We start from the raw sequence: 18,096 nt of genomic DNA, 5'->3' as shown, positions 1-18,096 counted from the left end.
CTCCCCCGAGCCCCGCCCGGCCCCGACCCCGGCGGGCCCTGAGTCAGGCCCCACCCAGCGCGCTACTAAAGGCGCCCGACAGGCCCTGGGTTTCGCCGGACTGCAGGCGAACCGAGACCCTGTTTTCAGGGCCGGGCTGCGCCCCTCCCTCCGTCCTTTCTAACGCTGGTCCGGCCGCAAGGGGCTGAGTCTGCAGCCCGCAGGGACAGTCGCGCTCCCCCGCCGCTCCCTGTCCCCGCCCCGCGCCCGGCCGGAGGAGCAGCGCCGCGAGCCCGGAGCCTGTAGTGGCCGGCCGAAGTCGTGGTGCGCGTCTCGGCCCCAAGCTCCTGGGTGCAGATCCCCGGCTGGGGCGGCCGAAGCTCGGGCGTGGTTCTGCGTCGGCGGAGCGGCCCCGGCGGCCTGGGCCCCACCGGAGGAAGAAACCAGCGGAGCCGACGGTCGACGCGGAGCTTTGGAGGACGCCGCGCCCCAAGCCCGGCTGGGGAAACGGAGGTCCGCAGAGGGAGGGAGAGGGAGAGGGAGCGGTACTGCCAGAGGCCACCGGGCGAGCCGGGGCCAAAGCCCCAAAACTCCGGCCCGGGGATCTTTGTCTGACCTCGGGCGGACCCCCGCAGAGCTGTCAGGCGTCCCGCGCTCGCAGTGACCCGGGCCGGACCCAGCGCTTTAGAGCCCTTCCCGCACATCAGGGGCGGTGCGGATTGCGTCTTGCCACCGCACCAAGCCCCCTGTAGCTGAGGAGGACGCCGAGGCTGTGGTGGAGCGGGCAGGAGAGCGCCTTGCCCAAGGTTACCGCCGAGCGGGTGAGAGCTGAAGCGCGTTCCCGCGGTCCCGGGAGAGCCCAGGCCCCCTCTCCCGGAGGAATGCGCTGCTACCACCCCTGCCCCCACCCCCATCCCGGGGGATCTGTGCCGCCCCTCTCCGCGCACCACCCCCTCCCCAGGCCGAGTGTGTCCCCGCGGTGCGGGCTCTGGGCTTGATTTCCGGCGTCCTCGCAGTTTCCCCTGGAATCCTTCTCCAAGCCCCGCCCCCCCCCCCCAAGCGCTGTTGCCCTAGTCCCTAGGATGGCCGCCCTTAGCTCATCACAGGAGGTCAGCAGGGAGACCTGAGAGACAAGGCAGGGAGCCGGTCGCCTTTCGCAAGGCACAGCAGCAGGCTTTGGCTGAGTCCTGAGCCTCTGTCCCTCAGAACTGCCAGATCTGGGCCTGGGTCCAGCAGGACCAGGAGACAACTGGAATCCACATTCCCCTGGTGGGGCCGCCCAGGGGAGGGCAGGGCAGCAAAAATGGGGCCACTGTCCTGTGGCTAAGGAGCATTCCTTTGCAGGTGTTTCCTGGACCCCGGAGACACAGGCTCCGAGCCTGACACCCCTGAGAGAGGTGGGCTGGCACACCCAGACTCCGCAGGTACCCAGGCTCAGATGCTACCCACCCAGCGATGCACTGCCCCAGAATAGCCCTGGGCCTGGGGTTCTGCCTGCTGGTGGGCATAGCCCTCTGTTCTCTGTGGTGAGCATGCCCCGTGGAGCCCTCCCTCCCTACCCCAGACCCCTGCCTCTCTCAGCATCTCAACCCCCAAACCTTGACCCCTTCACAGGATTCCCAGGTCCCACCCACCTCTCTCGGTGCACCTGTCCCTTCACCCCAGCCCCAGTAAGACTGAACTAGCCTGGCTTATGGAGTTTGCTTTGCAGTGGCCTCCTGGCCTTTGCACTTGCTCTTTCCTCTGCCTGGACTATTCTTCTAGCCATGTTAATGAGGCACTCCTGTTTATGCTCCAGAATTCACCCTATGTGTTCTTCCCACAAAGCTCTGGGGGCTGCCCCCCACCACCAGCACCTCGTGTGCAGGGCCTGGCGTCAAGAACATTCCTGTCCCGGGAATGAATGGCTGCATGGCTAATGACTCATTGCAGAACACCAGGAGGCTTTGTCCTCCGAGGTCAGCCAGACCCAAGGAATGATTGGGCGGGGGCGGGGAGGGGGAGGGGAGGTGTATCCCAGGTGCACCACTCGGGGCCTGCATTCCCGCTAACATGCAGCAAAGTGCGTTTTCAGCCTCAGGTGCAAAGTCAAGTCAACAGGTGTTATTTCCTTCCCAGGGTGTATGTCGAGAACTGGCTGTCGGTCTCCTATGTCCCCTATTATCTCCCCTGCCCAGAGATCTTGTAAGTATGGTCCAGGGAATATTGGGGGCCCCCGGAGTGGAGGAGATGAGAGGGGTTTTAAGGTCACTTTGTAGGTTCTTAGGTCCTAAGCTCATGATTCTGAGCAGTGTGATAAGCATGTAGGTAATTTATGAGCTGCCACAAATGTGGAGTGAAACTCCCCCGTTTCAGTCCTTGGGTGTCCTTGCAGTGCCCCCGCCACAGTTCTGACCTTGAGCACGTTGCATAGCTCTGAGCCTCACTTTGCTGTATCTGTAAAATGGGATGATAGAGGTGCCCCTCCCGAGCCAGGCAGAGCATGGGGTACTGTGATGATGCCTGTAAATATCCTGGTGTCGCACCTGGCACGTAGGAGATGCTCAGGAAAGAGTGCTTTTAGGACTTGACTTTTTTTTTTAATAAATTTATTTATTTATTTTATTTTTTATTTTTATTTTTGGCTGCGTTGGGTCTTCTTAGCTGCACATGGGCTTTCTCTAGTTGTGGCGACCGGGGCCACTCTTCGTTGAGATGCGCGGGCTTCTCATTGCGGTGGCTTCTCTTGTTGCAGAGCATGGGCTCTAGGTGCACGGGCCTCAGTAGTTGTGGCACGCGGGCTCAGTAGTTGTGGCTCACAGTCTTAGTTGCTCCGTGGCCTGTGGGATCTCCCTGGACCAGGGATCGAACCCGTGTCCCCTGCATTGGCAGGCGGATTCTTAACCATTGCGCCACCAGGGAAGTCCAGGACTTGACATTTTGCTCAATTTTGTGTTCTCTGTGGCTTCAGAGAACAAATGGACACATGATCAGTCTCCCCCACATAACAAATCTGACATTTTGTCAGTTAAGAGTGAAAAAGATTTGGTTATAGATGAATCTAGAACTTGAAATGATTCCTACTGATTGCGTCACTTTTTATATCCGATATCAAATGTATCTCAGACTTGCCAAGATGGGATCAAACAGTCTGCCGTTCAGATCGCCCCAGCGCTGTTGTCGTTCAACTGTCATTAGCGAATAATTCTCTGCCCTGGGCAGGTTGTTCTGTGACAGCAACGGCCTGATCCCAGTGGCCTCCTCTCACCGTGGTTTGTTTCATGCCCCAAATAAGTGCTGGTTTATAAGAACCAGCGTGTTTCCCAGCCAAGTCCTCCATGTCATCAGACTAAAGCTAATAACAATAATTTTCCAAGTCCAAAAAAAAAAGAGTGAAAAAGGTGATTTGGGACAGTCTCAAGGGGACATTTGGCCACCCAGTCTTGTTTTTCATGACAGCAAAAGGAAAGTTTAAAATCTGAGTCATAGACTACTAACTAACAACAAAGTGTGTTTCACTATTATAAACATAGAATACAGTAAATTAGGAGGCTGGATAACAGAAAAGACAAAAGAAAAAAAAATACCCTCTTGTGTCTTGCTGGTCCACGTCATACTCTGACTCCAAAGTTCATTGTCAGCTCGTTGGTTGCTACGCTTTCTATTTGAACAGATTGTTCTAAAAAGCAGAAAGGCTGCTTGATATTGAAAGTAGTTGTGGCCACAATGTTTTTGTGATTTTTATCCAGTTTCCCCAGAATTGGCTTTCTTTTTTGGCGTCTGGTCACCATCCTTTTATTCCACCCAGGGACTGGGCCCTAATTCTTGAATCCCTCTCCCTTTCCCACCAACAAGTTTGCGGCATTTAGATTGTTTGCAGTTTCCCAGCATTGTAAATTAGTTTGTAATGAGCAACTTTGGATATGCAGCTTTTTCCATCTTAAAGATCCTTTCCTTTGGTAAGTTTCTGAGCCAAAGGATATGGCTGAGGTGTCCATCCATCGCGTCAGGTTGCTCTCCAGGGGGACCATGGCACACACACACTCGAACTCACACAGATACACCACCACCCCACCACCCCACGGCAGCTGCATTGCACCGGGGCTGGTGCTGGAAGTATTAGGTGCTATGAAAAACAAAAAGCAAACCACCTTGCTGACTCCAGACATGGGAAATGTGATGTGGTTTAAATTTCATTTCTTTGATTCCTACCAGGCTCTCACCTCCCCCACGCCTTCCCATTAACTGAATTTCCTCTTTGGTGACTCGCCTGCTCCAGCACCTTCTCTCCTTGGCCTGTTGGTGGGTCCTCTATCACCACCCTTGGCCGAAAGTACTCGCTACATTTTTTTTCTTTGCAGTTTGTCTATCTTTTGGTTCTACTGAGTTATTTTTTTTTTTAATAGATTAAAGTTGGAGATTATTGTTTGTTTGAAATGGTCACATCTTCCCCTCTGTTCATTTGGATCTCTTCTTTACTTTTAGTTTCATGACCTTCAGAGGTTGGGAAATGTGAAGTTCCTTTTTTTGGCTCTGGCTCATCTGTGGCTTTGGAATTCTTTTTTTTTTTTTTTTTTTTTTTTTAAATTTATTTATTTTATTTATTTACTTCTGGCTGCGTTGGGTCTTTGTTGCTGCACACGGGCTTTCTCTAGTTGCGGCCAGCGGGGGCTACTCTTCGTTTTGGTGCGCAGGTCTCTCACTGCGGTGGCTTCTCTTGTTGCGGAGCACGGGCTCTAGGCGCACGGGCTTAAGTAGTTGTGGCTCATGGACTCAGTAGTTGTGACTCACGGGCTCTAGAGCTCAGGCTTCAGTAGTTGTGGCACGCGGGCTTCAGTAGCTGTGGCTCACAGGCTCTAGAGCGCAGGCTCATTAGTTGTGGCGCACAGGCTTAGTTGCTCCGCGGCATGTGGGATCTTCCCGGACCAGGGCTCGAACCCGTGTCCCCTGCATTGGCAGGCGGATTCTTAACCACTGCGCCACCAGGGAAGCCCGGCTTTGGAATTCTTATGTCTAACCCTTTAAAGTGGCCAGAGCAGAGCGTGTCCAGGCTGGTGGGGGGAAGGGAAATACCGATGGCCAGGGAAGTGTGGAACAAGGGCCCCTTTCCCCTTCTCACTTCTGACCACCTTCTCAGAGTCCCATCACTTTCTTTTCTTCTTTCTTTCTTTTTTCTTTTTGAAGATGTTGTCTTCTTTATTTATTTTTGGCTGTGCTGTGCAGCACGCAGGATCTTAGTTCCCCTGCCAGGAATCAAACCCGCACCCCCTGCACTGGAAGTGTGGAGTCTTAACCACTGGACGGCCAGGGAAGTCCCCCTATCTCTTTCTGAGCAGGGACCTGAAATGTGCTTGTCTGTGTGAAACTAGAGCAGGGGGCCAACTGGATGGATCAACTTTTAAAAATTGTTGCTTCCAGAGTATAGACTGATCACAGAAGGAAAACTGTAATAGGGTTTCACTTCTAAGAGATCTCTGGAATAGTCATATTTATAGAGACAGAAGTAGGAATAATAGTTACCAGGGGCTGGGAGAGGGAATGGGGAGTCAGTGTCTCAGGGGGACAGGGTCTCAGTTTGGGACGATGAAAAACTTCTGGACATGGATGGTGGTGATGGTTGCCCAACAATGTGAATGTCCTTTAATGCCCCTGAACTGTATACTTTCAAATGGTTAAAATGGGAAATCTTTGTTATGTATATCTTACCACACACACAAAGCACAGACTGAAAAAACTAGGAAAGCTCCAGGAGGCTTAAGCCATCCCATCGTAGGAGACGTACTGAAGAGACCCAAGTGAATGGCAGGCACCCACGTCCTCAGGTGGTCTGAGCCTTACAGGCGAGCTCAGGCCTCTGCCGGAACAGGTTCTGACCCGGTCCCTGGGTGGCCTTGGGCAAGCCTTTCCCTTCCCCAGGCCTCACTTCCACCCTGGGGAGTGACATTATTGTCCCCACTTTAAGGGTGAGGGAACTAAACCCCGAGGAGTGAGATGTCCGGCCCCTGGTCTCTCCAGCCAGCTGGTGGCAGAGCCAGAGGCATGTCACCGGCAGCCTCCTGTGTCTGACCCTGTCGCCGGCCACCTCCTTCCTTAATCAGCCCTCCTTCCTAATCCCCCCAGGTTGGCCGCAGCTAGTGGAGGCCGGCCACACAGACAGCCTGCCAAGAAGGGGCCAGGGTGCTGCCCTTACCATTCGCTCCGTGCTGGGCCCTGGCTGACAGGCCCCGACTCACATACCTGTCTTACCTCTCACGACAGCTCTAAGGGTTAAGGGTGCTGCCTCATTTTACAGATGAGGGAAAATGGGTGTATCAGTCAGCGTTCCACTAAAGAAACAGGACCAGGAAGAGGGAGGGAGACTGACTGACTGACTGATTGATTGAAAGCAATCGGCTTACACGACTGTGGGGTGGCTGAGCCAGTCTGAAATCCATGGAGCGGGCCATCGGGAAGGGTGGGCTGGAACTCTTCGGCAGGAGCTGACACTGCTGTCCACCGGCAGAATTTCTTCTTCAGGGAAACCTCAGTTCTATGCTATAGCTTTTCAACTGACCATATCAGGCCTACCAGACTATGGAGGATGATCTTTACACGAGGTCAACTGGTGTAGATGTTACTGACATCTACAAAATCCGTACCTTCACAGCAATGCCTTGATTGGTGGTTGCGTAACTGGGTCCTTCAAGTGACCATCACCATAGGTTCAGGTTAAGTAACTCGCCCACCCAGGCTAGAAAGTGGCAGAAGTGGGCTCACCAGGCCTTTGCAGCTCCACAAACCTTCTCCCCAATGCCCAGGCTCTTCCAGAGCAATATGTTTGAAAGAGAGACAGAAAAAGACTTTGGAGACAAATGGTACCAGGCTGGAATCACTGCCCTGCCACACGGTGACCCTGGACAGACCGCCTCTATAGGAGTCCAGCCCCGACAGAGTGGACAGAGCAGTGGGGGAGGGTCAAGGGTGTCTGGGGGGTTGGGGGTGCCTGTCCCATGGGGTGCTTCACCTCGACCTCATCCTTCCCTGCTGAGTGTTTCTGCCCCCCACCGGCACTAATGGCTCTGTCTCACCTCTCCCACCAGCAACATGAAGCTGCAATACAAGGGGGAAAAGCCATTCCAGCCCGTGACACCGTAAGCAGACTGTTACTTCCCCCTTTGTGGCCCCGGGGTTGGGGGCTGCCTCCCCTTAACCACTCACCCTTCTTGGTTGCAGGTCACAGTACCCTCAGCCCAAGCTGCTGGAGCAAAAGTAGGTGTTGGTTAGGGCCTGGGCACAGAATGGAGAGACCTGGGGTGGAGGCGGGGGCACAGGCCTCTGATCTGGAAGTTGGGGTACTGGAGGTGTCCACTGGCCTCGGAGTCTGGGTAGTCTGGGACCTGGGCTCCAGTCCAGCTCTGTCACTAGCTGTGTGACCTTGGACAGGTTACCCAACCACTCTGGGCTTTTTCTGCACAGGTGGATAATAATAATACCCACCTGATAGGAGGTTGGAGGATGAGATGAGACGGTGTTTGCAAAATGCAGAGCAGGGAATTCCCTGGCAGTCCAAGTGGTTAGGACTCCGTGCTTTCATTGCTGAGGGCCTGGGTTCAATCCGTGGTCAGGGAACTAAGATCCCTCAAGCTGCGTGGCGAGGCCAAAAATAATGATAATAATAACGCAGAGCACTGTGCCTTCTGCATAGTCGTGCTCCATCCATCGTTGATGATGATGCTGATGACCCCCGTCTCCGAGGCACTTAGCAGGCACCGGAAATGCCAGGCTCCTCTAGACACTGGACATGCATTAACTCCTGGTCCTCTTGACCACGCTGGGAAGTAGCTATGACTATCCCCACTTTCCACATGAGGATCCTGGGGCCCAGAGACAGGGATGAAGCTGCCCAGGGCCACACAGCTTTGGCAGGGCCAAGATGAGAGGGAGGCTTTCCCCAGGGGAGGGTCTCAGCCCCGACGGCCTCCTCTGCTGCCAGGCCCACAGAGCTCCTGACCCTCACACCCTGGTTGGCGCCCATTGTCTCCGAGGGAACCTTCGACCCCGAGCTTCTGCATCGTATCTACCAGCCGCTGAACCTGACCGTCGGGGTCACGGTGTTTGCCGTGGGGAAGTGAGTAGTGGGCTGGGCTGGGCTGGGGGGAGGGGGGGTTATAAATTCTGAACCCCAGGAATTTATAGTCTGGGGAGAGACAGGGCCCCAACCCGGGCACCAGGGAGGCCCTGAACCAGGTGCTGTGCAGGTGGGAAGGTACAGAGTGGAGTATGCTGGTGGGAGGGGAGCTTCCTGGAGGAAGGGGGTCTGGCCCTGGCATGGAAGTGGGGGAGGGGGAGGCAGCCCAGGTGAGGAAGCAGCGGGAGCCTTTGTCAGGAGGCACCCTTGTCCCTTCACCCCTTCTGCTTCCCCTGAAGCGTCCAGGCAGGTGTGAAGGAGTGGAAAGCCCCCCAGACCACCTCATAGAATTGGGGGTCTGTGGTCAGGCCACAGGCGTGTCAAGAGACCCAGGCAGAGCTGGCCCTGCCCTGGGGACCCTCTCTCCTCCACCCTCCAGCCTGCGGGCTCTCTGGACACCTCCTGTTTTCCCCTCTCCTTCCTCACCCCGCCTGCCCTTTCCTTTAGGAGCCATCACCTGGCAGCTGCCCTCTGGGTCCCTTTCTGGGACTCCTGAGAGAGGGACCCTAATGGGTCCCCAGCAACTAAGCACTGGCCAGATGATGGATGGCCCAGCGGGGGTCAGGGGACCCCCCACCACCACCGGCCCAGTCGGCACCCAGCACCCAGCACCCAGCACCACTCACCTTCCCTTGACTCAGCCACTTCCCCGCTTCTTGGCTACTTTCCTCTCTCTGAGCCTCAGTGTCTGTGCCTAGGAAGTGGGGACTGTGGTCCCTGCCTTCTAGGGAGTTTATGAGGCTAGAAGGAGAGAAGAATCCCTTAAAACACTGCCTGGCACTTAGTAAGTGCTCAATAAAAGTTAGCTCAGTCTGTGAATATGAGTCATCAAGTATCATTATTAGGACAGTCTTAAGAGGTTGGTACTAAGATTGTGGGAATTTGACAGACAAGGACCCCGAGGGGCAGACCTGAGTGACTTCTTGAGATGGGAAGCTGGGAGGTGGACCCCAGCCTGGCCAACCCCAGCCCTGTCCGTGTGGTGCCAGCACATAGTGGGGACCCAGGCAGCGGCCCTGCTGAGGCCATGGTGCATGATGGGATTCTCTCCACCAGGTACACCCAGTTCGTCCAGCACTTCCTGGAGTCAGCCGAGCAGTTCTTCATGCAGGGGTTCCGGGTGCACTACTATGTCTTCACTAACGACCCCACGGCCATTCCTCGGGTCCGGCTGGGCTCCGGCCGCCTCGCCAGCATCATCCCCATCCAGGGGCACTCCCGCTGGGAGGAAATCTCCACACGCCGGATGGAGACCATCAGCCAGCATATTGCGGAGAGGGCGCACCGGGAGATCGACTACCTCTTCTGCCTCGATGTGGACATGGTGTTCCGGAACCCGTGGGGCCCCGAGACCTTGGGGGACCTGGTAGCTGCCATTCACCCCGGCTACTTCGCTGTCCCCCGCCAGCAGTTCCCCTACGAGCGCCGGCCTCTTTCCACCGCCTTTGTGGCGGGTGGTGAGGGGGACTTCTATTATGGCGGGGCGGTCTTTGGGGGGCGGGTGGCCAGGGTGTACGACTTTACCAGGGGCTGCCACATGGGCATCCTGGCAGACAAGGCCAACGGCATCATGGCAGCCTGGCAGGAGGAGAGTCACCTGAACCGCCGCTTCATCTCACATAAGCCCTCCAAAGTGCTGTCCCCTGAGTACCTCTGGGATGACAGGAAGCCCCAGCCCCCCAGCCTGAAGCTGATCCGCTTTTCTACCCTGGACAAGGACACCGACTGGCTGAGAAGCTGACGGCTGAGCCGGGGCTGCCGTGGACAGGGGGGACCCCAGTGAGCGCCCAGCTCACCGGAGCCTCACTTCTCAAGCCTTAAGTGAGACCAGCCCTGTGCTGTCTACCTCTCAATCTGCCGGCAGAATCCAATGGGAAAATGGGCCTGTAAAGGCCTTTGTAAACTGTGAAGGGCGGTGTGCATATGAGGAGAACGCCAAGACCACACAGCCTGTGGCCCAAGAACGGCAGGACAGGAGGAGGGGAGACCAGAGGTGGAAGAAGACAGGGCCCGGCAGGCCTCACCCAGCACACGTGCCTTGCGGCGGGCTCTGGAGTCTCAGCCCCGCCCAGTACCTCAAATTCCCCCTCTGTCCCCCTTCTGTTGCCTGTTGCCCTTAAAGTTGCACTTCTAACACTCGTGTGCAAGGCATCCGGACCCCTTTCCTCTGGCTGCAGAGGTCCTGGGTGCTGTGATGTCCCCCAGCCACACGGAGCCAATTCCTCGCTCAGGACCCTGAGTGAGCCTTCGAAATCGACCAGGTCTAGGCTCTCTCTGGTTTCATGTCCCACCTCCCTTGAGGTGCACCACACTCCCTGGCACCAGCCGCCTCCTTTGTAAGAGGGTTTGGGCAGTTTTTAATAAAGGTGGCGTATGCTCGGCCCTAACCGGGGTTTCTTCACCTGCACATCCAAGTATCTTGGCCACCAGCCCGCAGGGATGCAGACAGCCTGGATTGCAAATACACTCAGCTCGGGTAGGTGTGGTCGGGGTACAGTTTTCCAGAGAACCTGGGCTGATGCTGGCCGCTGCAACAGACAGGGTTTCACCCTGCTTCTCCTGGGAGATGGGTGAAGTGGAAATGTCGCCGGATATGCTGCTCTCCTGAGTCGGGGCGAGCAGAGCCTACCAGCTGGATACCCTGTGGGCTCTTGGTCCCTGAGCACACAGCGAATATGTCTGCCGGGTTCCTGCATCTGCGGTCAGCCTCAGCCCTGGGATGCCCCTGGCGGGCGTGGGGCCCCAAGGCCGTGGTGCAGGCCCAGGATTAGAGGGGCTTCAGAGCCCTGCGGTGGTTCCCTCTGCCTGGTGGGACAGAGATGCAGTGGGGGCGGCCCAGTGTCCACTCCCCTGGGGGAAGCAGCCTCTTTGCCACGTAAGGCAGGGGCGGAGGGCGGGGGGCGGTGCAGTCTGTGGCCATGTCTGGAGGAGCAGGAACCCACCCTCCTGACCACCCCTGGCAAAACTGGGGCCAGCCCCAAGTCCACTCTTCCCGCAGCCTGTGTTTTGGGCGGCAAGCGAGGACAGACTACAAGAGTGTGGACAGACTGAGTGACCGCTGTGAGGAGACAGCCTGCGCTGGAGAGGATGGTCAGGGAGAGGCCCCGAGGGGCTCCCTGGGCAGAGGGACAAGGGCGGACCCATGGCCCATGTGTCCCTAGTGGGGAGCACCTTACCATGGTGCCTGGACCTGCCCCAGGGTGTGTGTGAGGCCAGCAGTGTTGAATGAGCAGGCCCTGCCTTCACGGAGCTTCCATGTTGGAGCAGGGAGAGGGCCCTTGATGTGGAGACCAGAGAAGCCCTCAGGAGCAGGTGGCCCTGAGGCCCTGAGGCCCGGGCAGCGGCATCCTTGCGGCGGGGAAGTGAGCCCCTTCTCACTCCCAGCCCAGCTGATGGGCCCTTCTCAGCCGTGGCCCAAACCCCAGGCACTATGGCTACCCTGGTCTCCATCCCAGGGTGCAGGCCTCAGACACAGTGGAGTGAGTTACAGTGCCCAACTCCTGGACCCAAACCAGAGTCCTGGCTACCTTCCACAAAGGAGCTGAGGGCTTGGGGCCAGAGCTGCTCCGTGGGTGGGAAGAAGTAAGGGCCCTGGTAGGAGTGGGAGGGGTGGCAGGAGACAGGCCGGACCCGGCAGAGGGAGGGGGAGTGCCGGAAATAGAAATAGACGAAATTACAGATGCAAAATGTCTGCAGTGCCCCCTGCCATGGAGGCCCCTGAAACTTAAAACTTGCCGTCCCCTCATGGCCACCTACCACCTCCCCACTCCCTACGGTCCAGCATCCCTGCTCTGCCACAGGGCCTGGCCCTGCACACGTCCACTCACACGGCCTGCTGGTCAGGCCTACCTGTCCAATCACCAGGCCAATTCCTGGGGACAAACTCCTGACATCTCCTCCAGGAAGCCTGCCTTGATTTATTCCCTCCTCCAGGGTGGGTGCCTTTCAGTGTTCCCATAAATTCTCATCCCTGTGTCATCATTGACAGTGTTCTGCCCATCTCCACCCCGTTCCCCAGTTGGTAAACCCCAAGAAGTTACAGATGGCGGTCAGCCAGGTTTACCCTGGTACCCGAAACCCAGGAGGCATTCCATGAATGTTTGTTGAATGACTGCATGAATGTGAGGCAGCTGAGAGAACACGGGTTTGAGTCTGTCCTAGCACACGAGGGATGCTGGGCAGGTTACTCCATCTCTCTGAGGCCCTGGGGTGACGATCAAATGGGATTATGGCTGGGAGACCTCTGGGCACTGACTTCTGGGCAGGTACTTGGAGAAGTAGCTAGGTCTGGGACCTAGCTAGGCAACATGCCCAACCCTGGGAGGGGGCAGATGACCACCATAGCCCCCACTGTGCACAGGAGGAAACTGAGGCAGACCCCATCCCTGGCTGCATCTCAGGGATGCACGCTTGGGTGGGGTGAATAACGCACCCACTAAGCTCCTTCCAGTTGAGATGCTGTGGCTCTGATAAAAGCACATGGATCGTGTCCCCTGCTGCCCCCAACCTGCAGTGACCCCCAGCTCCTTGCCCCACACTCAGACAGACCCCTGTGTGGTCTGGTCCAGACACCCTCCCCAGTGTGTGCACCCCTCACGCCTACCCCAGCCTCCCTACAGCCTTCCTCCCCCAGGGACCCCACCAAGCCCTCTCCCCTCAGAGCCCCTGCCTGCAGCGCCCCTCCCTGAAGCCCCCCATCCAAGAGGGACTCAACTCCAAGGCTGGGCTCAGAGGCCACCTCCTCAGACTCCTGTGGAAGCACAGCCTTTGGGGTCAGAATGATCTGGGTTGAAACCCACAGCGGGGCCACATCACAGCCCTGTGACAGGCAAGCTCGTGTGGTGACTCTCAGAGCCTCAGTTTCCTCCATTGAAGATAAGGCCAGTCACTCTGACCTTGGGAGGGAGTGTTGGGGATTAAAGCAGGGGGAAGGTGCCCAAAGTGCTTGGACTCAGGAGGTCGCCTGGCTGAGGGCGCCCAACACAGGACAAGGCCTCTGATGGTCAGCGCGGGCTCCGTGAAGGTGAAGAGCAATGATTTTGAGTCCCCCGTTCACTTAGAGCTGGTCACTTCGTCACTTAGAGCTGAGTGACCTTCAGTGCTGGGGCCACTGTTCACAAATAAAAAAAGTCAAAATCACTGAGCACCCAGAGGGTGTTCTTACTAATACTAACTACCCCCGACAGCCATTCATCCAGTGGGGGGCCCCTCCTCCCCGGGCTCCTCCAGCCCCCTTTCAACAGCCAGGGCTGCAGCTGGCGGCAGACTGGACCTCGTGTCCGGAAGTCCTGCCAGGAAAACAAGGAAGGGAGTGTGGCGGGGGTAGGGGCGGCTTGACCTTCTTTTCTGTACCCCGTGTCCACTGCCGCCTCCAGGACTGCCTGTCCCAGCCATGCACTGAGCTGGCCCCAGCAGGTGGCACACGGGGTAGGACAGAAGGATGCGGGTGCACAATCTCACATCTCCAGGTCTACACTACCACCCGGCCCAGCCCCCGCCCGGTTGGGTTTGGGGCGGCTGGAGGTCCTACGGGCACAGGAGAAACAGAGCAGGTGGCGGAGGTGGGAGATGCGCTGTGACTCCCGGGGGCGCTGCGCGCGAGCGCGCGGCAAGGCGGGGCTCACGTGCACGCGCCGTCCACGGCCCGCGCAGGCCCCGTGTGCGCTCCCGGCCGTAGACTCTAGGCCCTGCTGCCCCGGCGGAGTCCACCCACGTCACCCAGCGACAGGGAGACCGCTGCGCGTCCCCGAGCTCGCGCTGCGGGGTCCGCCCCTCACACCTGCGGTGGGCAGGGCAGGGGCGGGGCGGGGCGGGGCCGCGGAGGTCCCCGCCCACCCGGCCGGAGCCCGGGAGCCCGGGCGGAACCCAACAGCGGGGCCCGAGCGGCCGCGCGCGGCGCAGACAATGGGAGCGGCGCTGGCGGCGGCGGTGGCGCTGGCGGAGCCCCGGGCCCGGCGGGGACGGGAGGCCGCGCCATGAGCCCCGCAGCCGGGCGCCCCCCTGCGCCGCGCGCGGGCCGAGGCGAGCGGCCTCTGCGAGCCCTGGGCCCCGCCCTGGGGCCGGCGATGTGCTGCCAGGGCTGAGGATGATGGTAGATTGCCAGGTGAGTGCCCCGCCCGGCCGCGACCGCCCTCCCCATCGCCAGGGGGTGGAGGAAGGACCGCGTGCCCGCCCCCGCCCACACCCACACCCCATCCAGCCGGGAAGGAGCACCGCGTCGAGTCCACGCTGAGCGCGCGCTTACGCAGCAGTTCCGAGTCCAACCCTTCCTGGTACAGTTGGGAAACTGAGGCCAGGAGAAAGACACGGACTGGCCCGGGGCCACGAGGTGGGCAGAGTCCAGAAGAGAAGGGAGGGTTCCAGCCTCCAATGCCAGGGCTCAGCCACTACCATGGGGTTTCCTTTGGGAATGAGAGCCCCTAAGATTCTGGGGGACCCCTGTCCACCCCCACCCATGAGGGGCCCTTTCCTCTTGGCATCCCAACGCGCCCACAGGTACATACACACACATTGACTTCACAGGTGGGGACCATGGCGTAGATTCAGAGGAGAGTGGACACAGAGGTGACAAGGGGGAAAGAAGAAATCGGTTGGAGGCAGCTCTACCACGGGGCAGGACCATCTAGTCTCCTGGCAACGTGCTCAGGGCTCAAAGCGTGAGGGACAGAGGTGCCAGGCAGACGGGCTGGGCGTCTCCAAGGTTCCCACGGGTCGGCGTAGGCAGGGACAATCCCCAGGGCAGCCTGGACAGGACAGTTTCTGGGGTCCTGCATCCACCACTCTGGGCACCTGGAACTAGGATGAGATTTCCCCCCTAGTGTGGAGGGAATTACAGGAGAGAAGTCCTTGGTTTACTCCACTGTAATTTGGGGTGCATAGATGGGGTGATCCCAAGGGTCCTGCAGCTCGTAGAAGAGTCTTTTGGCCTTGGTTCTCCATCCCTGACCCACTGTGCTCCAAGTCTTCCGAGTAGAAAATGCTTTCTACTCCTTCGAGGTCCTTCTGAGCAGAGGGCAGCCTGGGGGCGTGGGGAACTGGGGACCCGGGTGGTACAGAATGAGGCAGAGCACTGGACCGCATCTTTGTTGGCACCTGGGGTTCCTCATTTGGAAGTGGGTGGAGTCACTGACCTGGTGGGAGTGAGGAGGCCTCCGGAGTGAACTGGACACCAGGACAGTGGCGGGAAAGAGGGGAGCAAGAGAGGCTTCTGAGGTCCTGCACATCGCCCCTGGAGCCGGCAGGTCCTGCTCCTTTGCCCCTCTGGGGTAGGGAGAGTCGCTGCCTTGACTACACCCAAACAAAGGTGTGTGTTTTGTTTTCTGGTTTTCCTGCCTAGGGCTGCAGTGCTGGGGCTGACCACCAGGGGGCGGGCTGTGCTCACTCTGCTCAATGGAGCAACTGGAGCAGGGAAGGGACACCTGGGAGTCATTCTGGGCATCCCCCTGCCTCCGACCCAACAGGCACCTTTTATTACTAGCCTCCAGGTCCACAATATGAGCTGCTCAGAGGTAGGAGGGGGCTCCAAGATCCTCTGTTGATTCAGCTACTGTGCCCTGGGCACTCACCCAGGAGCTCACAGCTTAGAAGGGCAGATGGACAAAAGCAGGAAAGCAACTCCACGTGAGAGAGAAGAGCAAGTGCTCTAGGGAATGAGTCAGGGCCCTGGAAGGAGGGCCAGGAGCCCCTGGAGGGTCTAAAAGGCCTCCATGGTGACATTGATGCTGGGACCAGAAAGACAAGAGCAGCCAGCCCTGCACACTCTGTGAGCAGTGAGCCTGGGGGAAGGTCAAAGGTGCAGAGACTTGGAAACAGAAGATTTTGTAGCCAGGAGGAAGTGAGACAGGAGCCAGTGTGGCTGGGAGAGCTGAGGAGGAGAGCAGGGAGGAGGGCAGGGCAAGACCTGGAAGGACGTCCCGGTGTCTGTGCCATGTGACAGCATCCCCTAACTTAGCGCGTGCAAGGACAAACACTGACCCTCTCACTGTCTGTGACCAGGATGCAGGCTCAGCTCAGCTGGGAGCCTCTGCCTCGAGGTCACCCAGGAGGCTGGGCTGCGGTCTCAACTGAGGCTCAATCAGGGTGGGGTCTGTCTTTGAGATCATTCTCGGGTTATTGGTGGGATTCATCTAGGCAATGGGTGGGTGCAGAGAGATATTCCGGAAGGAAATGTCCTGTGGTCAGGCTTGATTTGAGGAGGGGAAGTATGATGCTGAAGATGAGGATGGTGATTGGGTCTGGCATCTATTGAGTGCTCACCTGCACTCCATCCTCACTGCCCCGGGTCACCTGCGTGGTCATCAGGTTCCTGGGCTCTGCCTGGAACACTGGCTTGGCTGCACTTGGCCGGGGTAGCAGAGGTGGGACTTGGTCCACTGGAGGTGGGGTGGTGTATTAGTTTCCTGTAGCTGCTGTAACAAAGTACCATAAACTGTGTGACTCAAAACAACAGAAATTTATTCTCTCTCAGTTCTGGAGGCCAGAAGTCCAAAATCGGATGTTGGTAGCACCATGCTCTCTGAAGACTCTAGGAGGGGATCCTTCCTTGCCTCTGCCAGCTTCTGGTGGTTGCCAGCAGTCCTTAATGTTCCTTGCCTTGTAGATGCATCCCGCCAAACTCTGCTTCCATACTCACGTGGCCTCCTCTGTGTGTATGTGTCCAGTTTTCCCTCTTCTTACAAGGACACTGGTCATTTGATTAGGGCCCACCCTACTCCAGTATGACCTCGGCCTAACTTGATCATGTCTGCAAAGACCCTATTTCCAGAGAAGGACAAATATCATGTGATATCGCTTATATGTGGAATCTTAAAAAATGGCACAAATGAACTTATTTACAAAACAGAAATAGAGTCACAGATGTAGAAAACAAACGTATGCTTACCAAGGGGGAAAGCGGCGGGGGGGATAAATTGGGAGATGGGATTGATGTGTACACACTACTATATATAAAACAGATAACTAATAAGAACCTACTGTATAGCACAGGGAACTCTACTCAATAGTCTGTAATGGCCTATATGGGAAAAGAATCTAAAAAAGAGTGGATATATGTAGATGTATAACTGATTCACTTTGCCGTACAGCAGAAAGTAACACGACATTGTAAATCAACTATACTCCAGTAAAAATTAATTTTAAAAAAAGAGTGCTCCTAAAAAAAAAAAAAAAAGACTATTTCCAAATAAGGTCTTATTCACAGGTGCACAAGGTTAGGACTTCAACTTATCTTTTGTGGGGACACAGTTCAATCCACAACAAGGGCATTGGAGTGATTCTACCCCCGAAGGCCAGGTACCCAGGTGTCCTCAGGGATGGGGGCAGCAGTTGGGATCTGATCAGGTCTCCGGGGCTTGGCCCCCGGCTGGAGGTTTTGGGGTGTGAGTGGAGCCTGGGGGTGCCCTGTCAGGGACAGCCCGGCTCCCCAGCTCGGTGCGTCCTGGCGCAGCACCAGCAGGTGGCGCTGTGCCCTCCTTGCGGCCGCCCCGGCGCGGCTCTGAGCAGCCGCGGCGCGTAGACAAAGGTCTCACCTTCCAGTTGCGAGGAGATCACAGACACAAAATTGTAAACAGACCAGGAGAACAGTCAGTTCAGGGGTGACGCGCTGTGGAGGAAATCAAACAAGGCGGGGACCCGGGGTAGTGACTGAGTGGCGACCTGGATGGGCGGCGACGGAGCCCGGCCCGGTCAGACCCACAAGGGTTAGTTTTTCGTTTCCTGCTTCACCTGCAAGCTGAGCTGGCCCTTCTCAGCTGCTTGCGGGGGCCCTGCAGCTATGATTACACTGGCGGTTTCCAGACAGCTCTCCCATTACCGCCGGGCCGGTGACCGTGCGTCCCAGATGTTGGGGGGAGCACAGAAGGCAGCCATGGGGATGGGTGGGCAGGGCGAGCAGGTCAAGGCTTGAGGGGTCCCTTCCCCAGAGACCCTGCCCAAAGAGGGGGCGATGCTTCCTGAGCTCTCCCACGGCCCGC

At 57.6% G+C, this 18,096-nt stretch overlaps 1 protein-coding gene across 10 annotated transcripts; it reads left to right on the top strand.

The window, feature by feature from the left end:
• The first annotated feature begins 74 nt into the window (after positions 1–74).
• On the top strand, positions 75–10,512 carry GBGT1 (globoside alpha-1,3-N-acetylgalactosaminyltransferase 1 (FORS blood group)). Of its 10 annotated transcripts, none has more exons than XM_082403199.1 (7): positions 75–492; positions 1,324–1,505; positions 2,098–2,163; positions 7,038–7,088; positions 7,171–7,206; positions 7,931–8,065; positions 9,182–10,512. In XM_082403199.1, exons 2-7 carry the CDS (start codon positions 1,435–1,437, stop codon positions 9,864–9,866), a joined length of 1,044 nt encoding a protein of 347 aa, XP_082259325.1. In that variant the 5' UTR covers positions 75–492; positions 1,324–1,434; the 3' UTR covers positions 9,867–10,512. The 10 variants fall into 10 exon arrangements, with proteins under 10 accessions (XP_082259325.1, XP_082259331.1, XP_082259323.1 ...); XM_082403197.1 differs by lacking the exon at positions 75–492 and adding an exon at positions 499–800; XM_082403200.1 differs by lacking the exon at positions 75–492 and adding an exon at positions 1,807–1,937 and having other exon boundaries at positions 1,330–1,505.
• The last annotated feature ends 7,584 nt before the right edge of the window (positions 10,513–18,096 follow it).

This window comes from Balaenoptera borealis, assembly GCF_965194805.1.
Source record: "Balaenoptera borealis genome assembly, chromosome: 8".
NCBI classification, from domain to species: domain Eukaryota; kingdom Metazoa; phylum Chordata; class Mammalia; order Artiodactyla; family Balaenopteridae; genus Balaenoptera; species Balaenoptera borealis.
Note: the sequence above shows the minus strand (reverse complement) of the source record. Positions and strands in the feature narration are given on the sequence as shown.

Coding starts and splice junctions, on each gene's coding strand:
- GBGT1 (XM_082403199.1), top strand. CDS start 1,435: ATGCACTGCCCCAGAATAGCCCTGGGCCTGGGGTTCTGCCTGCTGGTG. Junction 2,164..7,037: donor CTCCCCTGCCCAGAGATCTT/GTAAGTATGGTC, acceptor CTCTCCCACCAG/CAACATGAAGCTGCAATACA. Junction 7,089..7,170: donor CCATTCCAGCCCGTGACACC/GTAAGCAGACTG, acceptor TCTTGGTTGCAG/GTCACAGTACCCTCAGCCCA.